At 37.2% G+C, this 18,727-nt stretch overlaps 1 protein-coding gene across 1 annotated transcript; it reads right to left on the bottom strand.

Annotated features, from left to right (window-relative positions):
* Positions 1 to 730: 730 nt before the first annotated feature.
* Positions 731 to 18,053, bottom strand: GABPA (GA binding protein transcription factor, alpha subunit 60kDa). The gene is made up of 9 exons (XM_009870268.1): positions 17,974 to 18,053; positions 16,239 to 16,383; positions 15,544 to 15,628; positions 10,221 to 10,466; positions 8,867 to 9,061; positions 7,992 to 8,048; positions 6,840 to 6,980; positions 5,339 to 5,531; positions 731 to 1,273 (listed from the first exon to the last, which is right to left on the bottom strand). Exons 1-9 carry the CDS (start codon positions 18,048 to 18,050, stop codon positions 1,045 to 1,047), a joined length of 1,368 nt encoding a protein of 455 aa, XP_009868570.1. The 5' UTR covers positions 18,051 to 18,053; the 3' UTR covers positions 731 to 1,044.
* Positions 18,054 to 18,727: the final 674 nt, after the last annotated feature.

The following is an 18,727-nucleotide window of genomic DNA, read 5'->3' as shown; positions in this document are numbered from 1 at the left end:
TGAAATTGAGAAAGAGATTATATTTTAAATAAAAAATAAATCTTTGTATTTTAATGTGTGTCAGACTTTAAAATAGTTTGGAAATCAAACTTCAGTTCTCTGTAAAACTATTTCCAACTTGTGGTTTTGTTTCTGAACAGGGACTACTGACTGTGATTAACTTAAGTCTTCAGTTCCTAAGGTTGACTAACATGCAGGTGTAAGGACGTTGCAGATCAGAGCATTAAAACCCTCCCCCCACCAAAACAAGCCACTTTTTGGGCAAGGGCTATTTTTTCAAGTTTTCGAATCACCTGATGGGGGTGGTAGTGGGGGAAGAAGTTTATTTTTGCTTTTTGCCAAGTGGCCAGTGGTAACCATGTTTTCCCAAATGGGCAAATACTTGCTCTTGTATATGCATATTATCTACATATTACAATGAAATACTCAAAATTGGCTTTTCACCCAAGCCAGATCTAAACCTGGATCTCCTTCTTCAGCACTGATCTTCAGTTCGGTCTAGTCTTAGTCTCCTTTGCTCAAAAACACAGAAGGCTGTTTTAAGAATCTGATGCTCTGTAACATTTAACATGTCTTTTGGTGATTAAATGAGAATAATGAACATGTTCAGCTTCGAAAGCACCAAACGCCATTTGGTAGCTCAGCAGAGAACAAAAGACTGGAAAGAACCGAGTTCAGACAACTGATCAGCATGCTTGCTCTATGTAGGAACTTCTTTTTTTGTTAAAAGCGCTGCAAGAATTATGTTGCACGGCTGTGGACACAGAGGGCTGACCAGTTCAACCTTCCTTACCAGTTTCAGACTGCATACCACAGAGGCCCTGACTCAAAGTTGCAGAAGTCGTGGTGATCCCTTAACTTACATGGAAATATATGCTGTTAAAAGATCCAAATTTACACGAGTCCCAGCTCTTTATAGAAAAACATGCTTTATATTGTACTGTCAAGGAACAAAAGGCGTTTCCCATTCTGACCAAGGTAAGAGCAGCAGCTGCTCTGGTTATACAGGAAAGGCCTCGGGCTCCCACTTCCAGGTCCCAGTGCTCAGTTATCTTTCTCCGTTTGCAGGGACGCCGTGGCCAGCGCCACTGCTGTGACAGGCTGGGCGATGCCGTGGAGCTGCATCTTGGCCAGCTTCTTCTGCTCGCACTCTGTCACCAGCCGATTCAACTCCGCCGCGCTGTAGCCAATGAGGGTTTTCAAGTCGCAGACAAATTTGTACACAAACCTCTTGCCTTGCACTTTGCAGATCATGTCTCCATCATAGTAATACCTGTAAAAACAGAAACAAAATTAAAAGTTAAAAATCAACGTACATTTTCAGCATCTGTAACTCCCGTATATATTGGTTATTTACTTAAGGTCACTCGCAAGCCAAAATATGAATCTTTTTCTCATCACGATTCTCACATAATTTCACATACCAAGATGCTGTCTAAGCATTTTCTTACATGAGAAAAGGGAAGAGGGCTGAAAATTGTCCCTGCACCTTCAAACATTAAGGAGAAAAAAAAATAAATACAGTAATTATTTTATATGCAGCTGGAAGCACGAGTACAGGAATGAAAGTCTTGGAGCGGTTTAAAAACAGCTCAAGGGGAGGGGAATAAGTTTTATATAGTGCTTTGCCTTAAGAAAATGTTGCCTTCCATGTCATTGTTGTCCTTTGCCTTCTTTACTCATTTCTGCTTTTCCAAGGAAAAGAGTTCATGCTGGAAACAGTTTGAGAACCAGCACTGTAGTTTCTATGATACTAAAGCACCCATTCTCTCCTTATTGTTTTTGAAGATGGAAGTAAAACTACAAAAACGTGTGGGTTTAAGGTGTTTTTATAGTTTACAGCTACATCCTTTGCCTTTATTTACAACCAGAAGTGACTTCTCTAACTATGAATACTTTTTACATAGTGCCACAAAAGAATTATCATGGGGCAGAAATGCAGTAACAAGACATTATAAAGCTTTATGTGATACCAGTAAAACCGAAGTTAGAATTTTACAGTTTTGTTACTGCTTCTGTCTCACTGCAGGCATTAATAGAAATCCCAAGGGGCTGGGACATAACTTGGACTTGACGAACTTAACAAGCTTGTGACAAATTTGGGAAAGAACCAAAACCAACCAGCCTAACCAATTAAATCACATAGTTTCTTCTCCTCAAAACCATCACCCCAATGAAGTACAAATGAGGGTGACAATTTCTGTTCAGCTTTGAACTACAGCCTTGCAGAATTGGGGAAGGATGCGAGATATCCCGGTGCATCCTTCATGTGCGAAATACCGTATAGCTTAGAGAAATAAAGCATAGCTTCCCATGTGGGAACACCAGGCAGGCATTCATGTCAAATATGGCAGGGAACTGGACATGGAGAAACTGGAGAAGTGGGAGCTGTGCTCACCTGGGTCAACACAAAGCATCTGCAGAAAGCCAGAGTTTGTAAAATGTGGCCATAGCGTATGACAAGTGTCACTGGCCAAAATTTTCTTTTTAAAAAGTTATTTAACTCTGCACAAGCATTTAATTCATCGCATAATCATGTGTGTCTCAAATAATGCTGTAGAAAAATGCTTTGCAAAACTGAAAATATTTAAATGATTTAGTCTGCATTACTGCTATGATCAGAAAAGGACCAGAAGAAGTTAGGCTGCATTTATGCAAAGGCCCAAACCCATGCAAATTTCCCACGTTTCATGCTAGAATCACTCAAGTTAGAATAGAGGCAATATGGCAAGAGGATTGTCTTCAACATTATGTTGAATGAATTTCTGATTACGGGATTTGCTTATTCAAAAACACAGAAAGCTAAAAATAAACAAACACCGATGCAAGCTTACAAAGCCTTAGTCACTGGAATGTCCCGAGTCACATGAAAACTTCACTTCAGAACAACAGAGGAGATGAATTATTTTTCTACGAGTCTCAATTCCCTACTGAGTAACTAAGCAAATGTTTATTTTAGAAAATACACCAAGGTGTATGTAACATAAAAAAGCTACTCTTGTGTTTTTTACCCTGCCTTAGTTTCTATATTGTCTGTTTTTCCTACAGCTGAGCTGAAAATCCAGCAGACTCCACAAAAATATCAACATCATTTTCTCTATTAATTGACAAGTGATACAGTAATTTCGCTACATTAGTAAACAAAACATATTACCATTTAATAACACTTCAGTGTGGAAACAGTGTTTATCATGTGAGTAGCAAGAGACATTAAATATCCCTTCAGACATTCAAGTGTTAGAAAACACGTCAATATTGATGCAGCTGCCAAAACGGCAACATTTTGAGGAACGTGATTTCTGTAATTCTGTGACTAAAATGTAAATGCAAAACTTCTCTAATAGCAATTTATGCAAATTACTGTGCAGACATCTGTTTAATATCCAAGTGATAAGAACGTTATTCTAAAGTTCTTCAGTTGCCTTTGAAATCTTCTGTGGCATTTGTTGACAAACCTCAGAAAAACATTAGCATTAGTTATATTGTTTTTATGTTCCTGAAAGTTTTCGCATACACCTTCAGTACACAAACACATAGATTCATAAAAACAGGCTGGAAATATGGGAATGGTATTGCAAAAAACAAGTCTGAAGAGAAGCTCTACTGCAACTCTACTGCTCTGAGCGAGAGGAAACCTTCTGAGGTTCTTCCCATCTGAGGGATTCTGTCCTATGAAAAAAGTAACATTCTAATTTAATATGTAAGTCACACAAGAACAGCCATACAAGAACACAGAGATGTATCTAGAACAGAATACAAACAGAATACAGACTCCAACAGACCAAAAGAGGGCACCTAAGGAAAAGGATGAAAGTAGAGTAAGCATGTATTGATGCTCTTCCTTGCTTTCAATGATCTGGAGCTCAGGACCTACTAGCAGTTGCATCTTTCCATACCTAGTATTCTTCAAAATATTTCTTTGTCACTAATTTATTCCCTTTCCTCTCAAATTCACAAAATAAAATACCGTGCCTCAAGAAATTAAACAACAACCAGAAGTTAAGCTGTGGATCTGATGCCTGCTAGTTTCTTCTAATGCCTCCTATTCACGTAGGTGACACACTGAGCTCTGGTTCTCTCCTGACTCTACACCACTTGTGGTCTTCTAGATGTCAATCTTCCCCAGTGAAAGTACTTACTGAGCACTATGCATACTGATGTTACTTAAACTCTCCCTAAAAGACAGAGGTATTTTAAAATAGAAGCTGATTTTTTTTTTTAAACAATGCTGGATGTGTTCACTTCCTTTTGAAAAAACAGTGTAGCCAAAAGTGGAAACGCTGAAGAATAACTCTCAGATCTCAGACTTCAACCAATATGCAATTTCACTCATATAAAAAGAGTTCCCAAAACTGCTTAAATAATTTGCAGGATTAGGCAATAAATATCTTTCTTGAACAATAAAGAGAAACAGATTTAACCATATCAGAATAAGAAATTAGAAGTTCAGTCTTAATGACTTCTGAGAACTTGGATGAATCTTCAAATGACACCAGAGGCCAAAATAATCAGTGGGAAAAAACCGACAACCTCTAAAATCCAGATAGTAGCATTCCTCCCCCTCCTCAGGCACACCACCTACAGTGATTCAATAATACAAGTCCCTTTAATTAATGACAAACTACAAAATCTCAATAGAATGAAGGCAACATGAAATGCTTCCACTTCTTCAGATAATAAAAGTTTGCTGTGTTGGAATCACAACTGCTGAAACTTACCCGTCAACTGCATTTTTCAATTTAACATCCCTACCATAAGAATAGTGGAATAAATCAATGAATATTTGAAATTAGAAAAAGTTTTGTTACATATAGAAAAAAATTGTTACATACAGAAAACTATTTCAAACAAATACATAATTACAGGAAAGTATCTGCTTTATACTATCACAAGAGAAAGAGGAACACAAACTGCAAGAATATAAAAATAAGTTAATAATTGAGAGTACTCATGTATTTCTGTATGCTTCACCAACAATCAATATTGTTTGGCACACTACTGAAAGCATAAATGCCAAAGATGCCTTAAAAAAATATTCTAAATGTGAGCTACTCAAATTAACTACTGTGTCAGTGTTCAATAATCCTGAAAACAAGAAAATATGTTTTCATACTTCATATGTATATATGTACATATTTCATATGTACTAGCTTCTTTACAGAAAAATAAAACACCTTGTCCCTAAGACTAGCACAATTTGCTGGGAAGGAGTAGCTTCAGAGGACCTCTTTATCTCCTTACTAAAAAAGCCACTAGTCTTGCATTATAATACTTAAAAATAAAATAGCCAAGCGGAAGCAAATCATTTCATGTCCGCTCAGCTCCTAAAGTTTCTTACCTCAAGGCCCGACTAAGCTTCTCATAGTTCATCGTGGGTTTGTTTTTGCGCTGTCCCCATTTTTGTGCAACCAGTTCAGGCTGATTCAGTTTAAACTCTCCTTCATCACCGACCCAAGAAATACAGTCCCGAGCATCCTTGTCAGTGAGGAGTTCTAATAAAAACTGCCACAACTGGATCTGACCATTGTTTCCTGTTGAAATAGGAATAACAAGATCCATTTCAATTAGCCCTTTTTATGTTCCCCTCATAGATAAAAAAATCTTCAACCAACATATTAAAGCATACCAACATAGATTATATGATGGAAGGAAAACTCGCAATTAATTAATTTATTCTAATTATTCTTTTGCAAACATTTTCCTGCAAAGTCACCTGTATTAATCTACTAAAAAAAAGAACTAATGAATACAGAAAGAAAATAATATTTCTTATAAACCTGTCTCTAGAACTTAAGAAAAAAATATTATATAACACTACACATTGATTTAAACACATATCTATCCTTAAAATAGAATAGATTTAGCAAGAACTGCTTATTGCTCTTCAGGTATTCACACAAACATATGTTGTTCTTTAAAAAGATAGGTGTCTCCAATTTTCAGCATGAAATACGAGAAAAAAACCCACACCCAAAGTTCAGCTTACGCCATTATCTTTCAAGTCCAATCATTAAGATATCTTTTTAACTCAAGTATTGGCAGCTAAATTCCTAAATCAACATGAGATACAGACAGCAGACCTACTGTCTAAACAGGGAAACAGAGCACTCCCCACTGTTGTCAGTCGATAAAATCCTGACCTAGGAATCCTGAATGACATCATAACAGACTCTTATGAAGAGTTTAAAACAAGTAAAAACTCAAAGGGAAGTTGAGGCATGAATTTAACAGACTCACAATAGTGGAGAGAATCAAAGAAAAAATGACAGCAAGAAAAAAACAAGAAATCAAGATGAGTTCTTAGTAATCAGAGAGTACTGTAGATCTGATGTGCAGTTTTCAAGACGGTGCACCTGTTTAATAAAACAAGAAATCTGAAGCTTGCTAAATTCTGAAGTCACCAATCAAGTGGGGAAGAGCAGGAAGGGGACAAGTAGATCAAGCAGTAGCTATGCTGGGACTATACAACATGCAGTTCATTTTCTCCCCTTTCTGAAAATGGAAAGCAGAGAGAAGTTAAAAGCTTGCATAAATGATATGCACTGGCTTCAGAGGACAGACTTAAATGCCAGGAAAAGAAACAAGTTTATTCATTTTATTTACAGGTTGACTCAAAAGCTAATGCTGATGTGGCACCACATTAACACTGTGCCAGCGTGAGACAACCAGCTGGTCAGGTCTGCGTGTGCTTGTGATGTATCCTGTAGCCACAGTCGCCCACATACTACACGGACTCCTGCAAATCTCACATTCAGAGTGCCAAGGATGCATTCTACAAAACTGCAATTCAAATTAATACGTGTTCACTGCATTTGCATTGAAGAGAACAGAGAGGATACCTGTTCTGTTTCCAGGGGAACTTCTATCCTCCCCGGAGATCCTCGGAGCTCTCTGCACTTTAGCTGCCTTTGCACTGCTGTTGATGACTTTAATGGTAGTTGGGGTAGCAGGCTGTACTGATGCTGGAATAATCTGCACAGCTGTAAAGCACAGAACATTGAAGAACATCAATTATAAATTGCTGGCACAGAAATAGGCATATATTATTTATTACCTTATTATAACATCTAGGAGCTAGTTTACTCCTTTGCTAAAAAGACACACTAAGTCACAATGCTAATAACAAACACTTCTGAGGCCTTCAGGGGAAAACTGTGGGTTTGGGCTCATAGCAGAGATGCCACACTACAGACAGAACAACAGCTTTAGTTTACTACCATGTGTATTACAAGTTTCCACCCTCTCGTGCCTTTGTTTTCATCTTTATGCTGTTCCCATACAATCTGCCTTAACGCACTTTTCTCTACAGTCACTGTACGGCCCTCCGTACCTGCTATTCAAGCAGCAATTAAATATCTTTCTATTGCAATGGTGTAAGAGGATGCAAATGCTCCCCTCTAGGTGGCTTTAACTAGACACAAATCCAGGATGTAACACACGGTCTATCTATTTAACATAGAAGCTGCTTACAAGTCTTCTGAAAATTGATTCGTTTTAATAATTGATGACATTGCTTCAGCTGGAAGAATGAGTTTCAAATAGCTGAAAAGTTAATGTATTTTTCCCTTTTATTGGTTTCTAAGTAAGTCCTCTCTTCCACGTTCCCTTTCAATTTTCAGAAACGCTTTCTTTTGAAATCATTAATATTTTAATGTATCTACTTATCAATGCAATATACAACCTAAAAATAACAGAACAACTCAAGACCTCAAATATGTATCCTAGACAGCTTATTTCAAGAGAGTGGAAAACCGACCAACCAAAAGAAAGTTAGAAACTTCTACATTTCAGGTTATACACCTCCTTTCAGCCAGTAACAAAATATTGATAAACACAATGTTTTGCTTTGAATTTTAAAACACATCCTGTTCTTCTCACCAAGGAAAACTATTGAGTGATTTTCTAAATGCTGCACTACTATAGTGCTGAACCAAAGTATAGTGCTAAACCTAGTTAATTGTGTGAATTAACTGCTGGCAGAAAAAACTTACGCTGATCAATAGTAACAGTTGCTATTTCTCCAGAATGTTCTTGGCTAGCCAACACATCTGCAAATTAAGAAAGAAAAAAAAAAAGTAAGTTTTTATTTATTAGACAAATTTCAAGTCACCTGAAGATCAAAAACTTCCTATTACATGCGGTAAAAAAAAATAAAATCAAAATACAATATCAGTTTGCAATAGACATACATAGTTCATGGTCTTGTGAGTAGAGAAATTTAATGTCTGTCATTCAACTTAGAAAAAAGGATGTACATGGTGAACTTCAAGGTATGTTATGCATTCTCCACCCCCTAAAACCTTTAGCTATATCATGTCAATGGAGATGGATTTAGTTTTTTAGTCTGCCAAGTCACATTCGAGCGTGGCAAATCTGAAACGCACATACACGTTACTGTATTACATACATACAAACACGTCGCTTATCAGTTTTGTTGTGTACAATCTAATGATTTCATTGCCTATGCTTAATAATCTTCACTTCTATATGACACAGAGATGTACATTAAATAACTCTCAATCAATATTTAATTACAAAACTGTCAGATTCAGGAGATGCACAAACTAAAAATCTTTATTACAACAAAGGAGTAATCATCAGTCACAACTTTGTCCCTCTTAGTTATAGTTTGATGAAAGACAGGCACTCAGTGTTCGGTAAGCAGACACGTTTCCTAATAGCAGACATCCTCGCTAATCCCTCCTCTTACCTTGTACTGATGTCCTCATTTTTACTGTTGATATTAAATAAGGGAAAAACAACCACTCATAATTGATTTTCATCTTCACAGAAAGAAAGAAAGAAACAAACAGGAGAAGGAGCAACAAGTAAAATCAGTCACAGAAAAAAAAAAAATCTCCCATACACTTTCGAAGAAGCTCCAAATGGCTCCAGAGGATTTCTCCCCGTGGCACACGCTGGAAGAAGTCTTCCTGACTGAGGCTGCAGAGCTCCCGCCCGGGAATGCTGAGTGCATTGATGTCAATGTCAGTCATGCTGAACTCCTTCATCACCCACACCACCCAGTGGAGCACCTGGTCTGTCGACCATTGCACTGGGTCTGGGAAAAGAGAGGCAAATCACTGCAAATCACCCCACTGTACACTGCAAGGTTTCTTCTCGCTGACTGTACGGATGCTAGTCCTTACTGTAACTGTGGCAGGAAATAAATACAAGTGGCTACTGACACACAGCTTTCACATGAGCATCCTGAAAAAATACCAGTCTGCTCCTGATAAGGCCTCATTTATTTTCTTTTTTTTTTCCCTTCAAATGTTCTGCATCAAATCCCTGATTATCAAATAGATTTCATCATGCTATTTTTGTTTAGATGTGCTTGCCAATGAAAACAACAGAAAAGGGATGAAAAAGACATTGCTTTAGTTATCAACGTTCAAAATATCAAGCTACATGTCCTGCAAAGACCTGTGACTTCTCTGCAATTCTTAAACAGTTCCAAATATTCCACTTGACAAATATATTCCAGTTTTGCAGCTTCATGTGTTCAATATGCCTTGATGGTACATTTCTGCAAGGTACAACAAGCAACTCAGCTGGATAATCTCCTGAATGTGATCTCGGTCTAAACCCCACAGTTTCAGATCAATCCTAAGCAGGCATTCAGAGACGCTTTTTCTAAGCTAACATGAAATTAGCAGCCTGCCAAACAGCAACATTAATTCAAAAGAGATGATGATCTACCAGGACACTTATATTCAGTTACAAATCATCTTTTTTTCCAGTATGTTGCAGTTAAGTATGGCTTTCCATGCAAAATTAGATTTAACGCCATACTACAGCCTATGAACAATTTGTTTCGCTATCTTTAGAGACAACCCCCACCAAGTACTGAGCCTAGCTCAAACTCAGACACATGTGAAAAAGAGCTTTACCACTAACATATAAATTTTTGAGGGGAGAAAAAAACAAAGCTGCCTTCTAAAAATTGCAATGACAAGAAGGTTATGGAGCAAAAAGCAGTATTTTAATATAACTATTACAAGCACTAGTTCTACTTCTCTTTTGCCTTCTTTTATGCAGATATTTGCACTGTACTTACCCATACCATATGAAGCCTTCTCCAAGGTATTGGAGCACGTTAAGTATATAACCAAAATTAATTATCACTTGGAACAAAAACACCAATATCCCAATGAAGAAAAGAATCCAGCCCCTGCCCAAACACATGTGCACACATACACAGAGTCACGTATTATTACCATAGGGTATTCCAAGGCGCTCCTGCTCCTTTCGGTAGCCTTCCAGCGCTGCAGCCCATCGTGTCACTTGCTCAGAGGTTTCATCTGAAATTGTTGTAATATGTTTTGTTCCATCCAAGGTTATCACTTGAGCTTCCTCAACAAGGTGGGCTTCAGCCTCTGCATGATGAGCATCTGGATCAATCACTACCTCAACAGTCTCCACAGGCTTCACAATTTCAAGGATGTTCAACTTGGGCTCTATCCCTGGGTGTAGAAAGAAAAAACACAAAACTTAGAGGTACCGATGCAAATATGACAAAATCGTTGCTTGATTAATAGGTGTTAGCATACTCAGGAAAGAAGCATGACATAAAAGCATCATCCAATTTCTGTCCTAAATTGGAATGGCATATTCTCTTACAGAGTATATACTTTAGTAAGGTGAATATAGAGCTGTCCCTCTTTCCTCCCCCAGTATTACAGCTTCCTATTCTATTTAGGTGATCCGTTTCACGTATCTTGAACAGAATATTCAGCACGTGGGCATAAAGAACGAGTATTTTGGTCTGTAAGAAATATACCTAATCAAAGAAAAAAAGACATGAAAAAAAACCCTTCAAAAAACCAAAACAAGCAGCCTCCTCTTTCCCCCATCCAAGAGGCATTTCCTTCTGCATTGAAAATATTTCTCTGATACCTCTGGGATATACCTTCACACAGTAATTAGTATTTTCCTTCAATGCCCTGCAAGAGGCAGCATGTTCATCAGCAAGAAAAACTAGAAAATTCTTCACGGTTTAGGCTTCATCTGCTATTTATATTTTGGTTTTATGTCTGTCATTTAAGATACTAGACCATGAAGGTGAAAGATAGGCCTGCATCTGTTCTGAAGCAATGAAGAACTACTAATGCTACTAATGCTTTCTATCACCATCTTCTCTGTCATAAGCAAAGGTATTTTGTCCAGCTGGTGCCTCACCAAATTTATGACATTGTACAGAAGATTTCTCTTGTCACTATAATACGCTAAACAAAAAAAAATTTCTTTCATTTTTGTGACATGCAATTTCCATGATAAAAACAACTAACAACCACACTTCTTTTTATTAAACATATCCGCACATTAAAAAAACCAATATCTGTAAAGTCCCATTTTACTATGACTTGAAAAACCTTGACTAGTGTTAGGCAGTTCAAAGTAGGATTCACAGCACATCGCATGGCCAGAATAACTTCAGGATCTTGTAAGGTGTTATTTTGTGACTATCTTAAAAGCTAAAACCATAATCCATTCACAATTTGTAAGGGAAAACAAATGGAGTACTTACCTGTAGTACAAGTAAGAACAAACCAAGTCTTTCAGACAAGTATTCCTCTAGATTTTAAAAGGAATTCAGCTTGAGAAAAATATTAGGAAGGGACCACTACAAGCATGCAGCAATATGAAATTAAGAAAGTGAAAACAGATACAGACAACCTGTAAGTGGTTGATTAGATGAAGAAGCAAACATGAAGAAAAAGCAAATAAGTACCTTAAGAGAGTGTTTTATCTAGGCCATCTAAGATTAACAGGTGCAGCACAGGCTTGTTTTAAAGTCAGAGAAAAATGGGTAAGGGAAAACATGAAGAGTTAAGATTCTATTTTTGATCTTCAGAAAATAAAGTAAAGGAAAAAACTTCTGGAGAATAACGGTTTGCTATTGCTCAACAAAATAATTCACTGTCTGTCAAATAACTACAAGTCAAAAGAACTGTGAGCCTACTGCTTTATCCATAACGCAAACCTGGAGATCAAAGTGATGAGTCTCTGTAGAGGAATCTGATTATAAGTAAAAATGTTGTGAAGTAACAGTCTGCCACCTAACCTACTGCAACACCACATCAACATTAATTCACTGAGTTTGTCTGCATCTTTTTTCATATCCCTTTACCTACTGAATAAGAAAACAGGCTTCCATGGACAGCATATAAGTTGTGGAACAAAATGTGATGATGGCACACAGCCCAGATGTAGAAACTGGTGCAAAACCTACACAAATTCAAGGATGTTAGCTATCAAAACATGTCCTGATGTTGCCAATACAAGACCCTTTGCTGTTAATTGCCTGAAGCTAGAGAATATACTAGGGTTAAGTCTGACCTACAGGCAAGCTGTTTTTTTCCTTGAAATGTCTAGTATTAAACACAGCCAAAGACAGAACATTAGTGAAACTGCACCTTTCATGTAAATCTATGTGTTTCATTACAGTTATGAATCGTTCCTTTACATACTAAAAATAATAGACCAGTTATTGAAAAAAAAAAGTTTAGAAACCACAGTAAAATGAGGAATTATGACTTAGACTTTAGCTACCCAAATCCAAAGAACATGTTGTGTGTAACCACCACTTAGTCTCAAAGTCTGTGTAAATCCCTATAGTACAGCCTCGTCCACAAGCTCAGAAATTCCCAAAGCAGCTGACACTAACATCTCATTTCAACAAACTGTTAGGAAGTAGGTGGAACATCATCAGTCTGCAAAAACATTAATCTTGCAGGTGTGCTTTGGATGTGCGTAACAGACAGAACTGAATCAACATAAACAGCACCTACAGACACCTTCATTCACAAACACAATCTTGACTCGTAATTTGTGCACATTGGGACGTGAATTACTTGAATGACAGGTTAACTGGACTGTCTGCATATTTTGTAAACAAGAAACAGAAAGCAAACCTACACTGTCTAACTCCATAACACGGGTTTCTCTCCTCCTATTGCTCAAACCAATGACTGCCAGAGATCACTGCCCTCAATCTAGCCCCATCAGTCCTGGGTCTCTGTCACCCATGGTTCATCTGAAAAAAGTGTGACAAGTACTTCCATTCAAGCTTGCCTCTACTCTGTTGATTAAGGAAGTAGAAAAAGCAGGAAAAGATTCCTTCAGGTGACAGACTGCCAGCCAGATCTTCGATCTCAGTAATTTTCCCAAAGAAGATTTCAACCTATACCATACACTAGCATTGGAATTTACAAGCTGAAAAGTTTCCTCCTCACCACCCTGTCTCTTTTCTCTAAAAAAGAAAAAGCAAAAAACCCAACCAAACAACAAACAGTAGCATCAGAGTCCATTTTATTATTATCTCAAGAAACACACACCTATCAATCATAACAGCTTAAGGATGACAAAATGTTTACCTGATATTATCTATACTTAAACAGGCACGAGAAAGCCTGGATGAGATATAACTTAATAACTTGTGTATGGGTTAAAAAAAAATGACAGACCAAAATATTTGCTACGGAGGTCTTTAAAATCAAAGCTCTCTTCAAATTCCTTAACATAGGATGAAATGCAGTTACTCAGATCTCCACAGACTTTTAAAAGGCCTAGTTCAGAGCAGCGCAGGACAGGGCTCTACTCCGAATTGCTGTTCTCACAATGGCAGGAAAACCATCTACATCTCCACTCTTCAAACCAGAAGAAAGGAGACAAGGCAAGGTGTAGTGACAGAATGGTCTTTCTAGTAAAAAGGATAAACAGGACTGATATTTTATCTGCTGCAATTTATATTAAGGTATCTGTGTATGAAACGCTATAAAAGAACTACAATGGACCATATTTCAGCTGGCATTCAGTCCTTTGAATTTTCAGATGGCTACTCAAAATTTGACACTTGAACTGACATTAACAGCTTTTCTCTTAAGAAATAAGAGTCCAATTCATCACAAGGATTAGCATCATTGACTACTACTAGCTGAGTTCTATATATTATACATGCTGGGGGAAAAAAAAAAAAGTAAACTGAGACTCTTTCATTACTTCATCCATACAAGACAAATATGTGGATGGCATAAGAAGCTGGTTTTTTCCCCTCTGGCTCAAAGGGACACTGCAGTGTAAAAAGTCCATTTGCTTGTTAGTGAACCAAGTATTGTCCTTCTATTACTTATATCCACACTGTTTGTTTTCTGGTATTCTGTCCTGCCATATTTTATTTGCTTTCAACTGACAGATTTCTTATGAGTTGCTTAAGTGTCAAGTATCATGTCCAGAAAAACAGCTCTCAAGATAGTTCTGAAATTATACAAAGTACTTAATAGTCAGGTGTTTCAGAGAGAGTGGAGGAGGGAGCGGAGAGAGAGGGAAAAAAAGCAGGTCCTTGTACTACATAGTCATGCACCTCGGTTTTACATTAAAGAAAAAAAAACAGAAAGAAATTGGAAGATAATTGCTATGATGTTTAACCACCTGCAACCTTTTGAAAAGTGCAGTCTGAGCACTGCGTACAAGTTACTGGGCACGTTATTCTAGTCGCCTGAAGGATATCTCTATTTTTAAAACGAGAAAGGTAGTTCAACCCCATTACACACAGAGAACCAAGGATTCAGCACTAGTCACCTGACATCCAGCATTAAATGCAAATTGTCAGTCTTAACACTTCTAATATAAAACAGAAAGGCTTTTCTCCTGTCTAATCTACACTGCACCCCAAACTCTGCTAATCTGCTTTGCTGACATAACTCAAACCAGATAATCCAAGGTACCCTACCCCGGTAGGAACCTGTCAATGTTTGTTTGAAAATACAGCAATGAACACCTGTGGCTGTTCCCAAAGCCCAACACGAACGTTGTCTTCAGTGAGTGGTGGCAAGTTCTTCCACTCGAGACATATGGAGGGGGCAAAAGGAGGAGAACGGAACAAAAAGCAAAACAATGAATCTACTAATTCCCAAGATCTGACAAAGGGAAAGCCCGTCATACCTGACATTACAAATAAAACCCATGCATCAACAGATTCCCCACCCACCTGGTTAATGCTCCTCAGTCACAAGTTTACTCTGACTTCTCATCCAAAGAGAACAGATAACAGATAGCAATCCCAGCCTTCCACACCAATTTTCGTTTAGCTACATATACTGCCATAACTGAGTTGTTCATGAAGCACACACACTTAGCTGTCAAAGCTAAAACTGCCACCTACCTAGACAAAAATGTTCTGCTTGCTTAGATACTTTGTCTGGTATGAGTAACCACCCACCCTTAAACCACTCACGCTTAACAAAAGCCTCATACTCTAACTGTCACTATTTCATCCAAGTTAGTGTGAGTTTTGCGGTTTGGGTGTTTTAACTTAGAAATGAATAAGAAGTTAGTACAAAAACCATTTCAAATAGCACCAGTCCACGACATTTATTTTAATTACTACTCCTTATAACCATGGCACACAAGTAAAGAGACATTTTGAAGCTATGTTACCAGTGTTTTTCTCAGTTCTACAGCTAGAAATAGATTAGGTTTGCTCACAAGCACTCCTACAATAACATCTTTTCTGTACAACAGGCAAACACAACTGCTTACCTTGCCTAGATATTACTTGCACACTGAGTTGCACTGTTCCATCTGTTTTTACTCCTTGATCAAAAAGGCTTCGATCTGGATCAAGCTTAACAAAAGAAAAGAAAAATTAAAAATACATATCAGTCTCAGAGTTGTAAGAAACTTAGAAACAGTATCTGCAGCAAATTTTCTCAAGAAGCACGCAGATATTTTGAGTACTATGTAGACATGGAGTGGGACAGAATTTGATCAGAATTTGAAACTTGTCATTCTGTTCTGTTTAAGGTAGTTTCACTTACAGGGGCATTTTTTTTAACCTAAAAAAAGCAATGCAACACCTTGAAGTATTTTCACTTCGTGAATAGTACAAAAATCTTCTCATTTTACTAATACTCAAACAATGAGAATCATGGAAGTTCAGGAGGCAACAAATTATGTGAGCTACCTCTAGAGAAGATGGTATTATCACTGCCCTCATTCTTCTTTCACTTACAAGGAGATAATTTTTTGCTTTCTTATCCCCAGGAATCCCAAAAAGTATTAACGTGTACATATTAAATGGTCTGTTGATAATGAATCTGACAAAAAATTAAACTCTTAACTGTAATTAATATACCAAATTAAGTATGGGTTCCACAAAAAATGGAAGAAAGGGCTGAAGTACGTAAAATACTTCTTTATTAAGGGGTTAAATCTTACATAGCCTTCCAATTTACCTGGATATCTTGCAGGCAAATTTCATGTGCATCCAAGGAACACTGCAGTCTGGGTTCCAGCAACTTCTTAAGATTTCCAATTGGTTCATTGATGTCAATAGCTTGACTCACAAATTCTGCTGTGGTGTAGGTTTGCTCAATGATGCTTAAATATCAAATCAATACAACAAATAATTACCTACATGTTAATACAGTAGCCATAGAAATACTTAAAAAAAGTTGAAAGTAAACTATATAGAAGATAACTGTGACTCTGAAATCTTAATACCATGCAGAAAAACTCACGGCTTGAGTCGAGAGCAAATTATTAGATTTGGTCCCCTTGATTTTACAGTTGTGCAATTCTTTTACCATCAAAAAGCTAGTTTAAATGCCAGATTAAATGCTAGATTATTTTTAGATCATGGTTTTCAGGAGATTTAAGTCATTATTAGTATATTATACAGTATTAATTGCACGTAAACTAATTCTATTTGCTTTCCCTCGAGTGCATTTAAAAGATATTCAAGCTAAAAACAACAAAAAACTTAACAAATAGGAAAAAAGAAGGGAAAAAACTTCCACTCGCATATAGAGCAATTGTCCATGTGTTGTCACCAGTTAGCACAATGATAAGCTTAATGCATGCAAGATCCAACCAGAAGGAACTACAGCAACATAGAACCTTGAAGGAAACTTTAGTCACGTTATGGTTGTCCAGCACCAAAACGATGACAATATTGGAACAGGCATTTAGAAATACCAGTGTTATGAGACTCTGGTCTTAACAACAACCTTAGAAAGTTAGTCTCTCCACGTTTACACAGAAGTAAATCAGAAAGTATACACAGTTTGTAAGCAGTAGATATACACAAAGAGTTCGGAACACGAAGAAATTAGTAAGTGGTTTTGAATCAGTTCACAAAGAGCAGTCCCCCTACCAACCTCAGGTATTTCTACCCAACACACTAATTTCCCCTCTGTGTTTTCAAAAACATTTGTGAAAATTAGGAGGGAACCATTAGAAAGAAAAAAAAAAAATCAAGTTGAGGCAATTAAGTAAAAGGATATGAGACTTAGGAATCTACAGTTTCAATGGCCTTAACAATATAGTCCATAGATACAGAACATAACTTCTGCTCTGTTAAAAAATGACCCTGTATAACAGAGAAGCTATGGACTGGAGAAACTGAAAGATTCATCACAATTACAGAAGGATACACTGAAGCTGAAAGGTGAGCAGCATGTATATGTAGTCATATTCCTACAGACATGAAAAGTAGAGGAAGAGAATTACTATGACTGTAGCAAGAGATAAACAAAATGGTTTGGGACTTGTGCAATTAAGATTGAAGAACATGATACCACTATACTGGTTTCCTATAGCAGCTCCAGTTCCACTTCATGAAAACCACCATTTGATTAGATAAGAAACAGAAAAACTGAAGCGAGCACAAGGAAAACTAAAAACTTTGTATCCAGCAAGAAAGCTGAAAAACTGTGGAAACAATCACCAGCAAAATTAGGGAGATCATACTGAGCCAGTCACTTCTGCCAGTTTAAAGTTGCCTCTTCTACCTAGCTAGAAAACACCTGTAATTTCATAACCATGGCCATCTCTGGAACATTACACAACACCCAGTAATAATGTGAATAACCAAACTTAGTGTGCGCATCTACAAATCTGAAGTCAATCAAAGAAAACAAATAAATGAGTTACAGCCTAAGGACCCCAGAAATCAAAGATGGTACATACCTTTCTTCAGTGCATTCCTGTTTCTCAGTTCCATCAATTTCTATTTCTATCAGCTCCTCTGCCTCTCTTTTAGTCATGGCTAAAACCTCTTAGGAACAGAGCTATGAACAGAAAAAAATTGTAAGTCACACACCAAGAAAACGAGATGATGGGTTGTACCCTATCAATCATTTTTTAAATCAAATACCATAATAGCCTTATAAAAGACAAGTATTCACATAAAAAATAAAGCCAAAAGCTAATACAGATTTCATTAAATGGATGACAGTACCTGTTCCTCAAACAAATGTTCTAGGTGGAAATCTAAGACTATAAATGTACATTAGCACAGAGCCCAAAGCCTGATTTTCTTGGAGGCATCCACATTTGCTGCATGTTTTTGTTACAGGTTCACTACAGTTTTCAGTAGCTGGTTGCAAAGAAAATTCTTTGAAGTTATATGTATTTTGCAGTCTAGATTCAGCTGCTTTCTATCTTCCTAGTAAGGCTGAAAGACGCTGCTTATAAATTCAAGCAGCATTTTACATGTTGCAACAGGAAGCTAGACAGAAGATCCATGATTTCCTCACAGGTAAATAAACTCAACAACAAAGTGTTTATTGACTGTCCCATCTTTCCACCCAGCTCTCACAGGAGAACACTTGATGACATAGGTACATAATGAATGCATCTTGTTAAGCCCTAAATGAATGCAGTGTGTTAGAAATTAAAAGGAAAGTCATTCTGTAATGATACTCCACTCGATATTGCAAAT

Source organism: Apaloderma vittatum, unplaced genomic scaffold, assembly GCF_000703405.1.
Source record: "Apaloderma vittatum isolate BGI_N311 unplaced genomic scaffold, ASM70340v1 scaffold1515, whole genome shotgun sequence".
NCBI lineage: Eukaryota > Metazoa > Chordata > Aves > Trogoniformes > Trogonidae > Apaloderma > Apaloderma vittatum.
Note: the sequence above shows the minus strand (reverse complement) of the source record. Positions and strands in the feature narration are given on the sequence as shown.

What these genes read in the sequence shown, in the direction of transcription:
- GABPA (XM_009870268.1), bottom strand. Translation starts at nt 18,050, where the DNA reads ATGACTAAAAGAGAGGCAGAGGAGCTGATAGAAATAGAAATTGATGGA. An exon ending in GCAAGTAATATCTAGGCAAG is followed by an intron (nt 10,467 to 15,543) that starts GTAAGCAGTTGT and finishes TTCTACACCCAG; the next exon opens with GGATAGAGCCCAAGTTGAAC. An exon ending in AACTGTTACTATTGATCAGC is followed by an intron (nt 6,981 to 7,991) that starts GTAAGTTTTTTC and finishes TGTGCTTTACAG; the next exon opens with CTGTGCAGATTATTCCAGCA.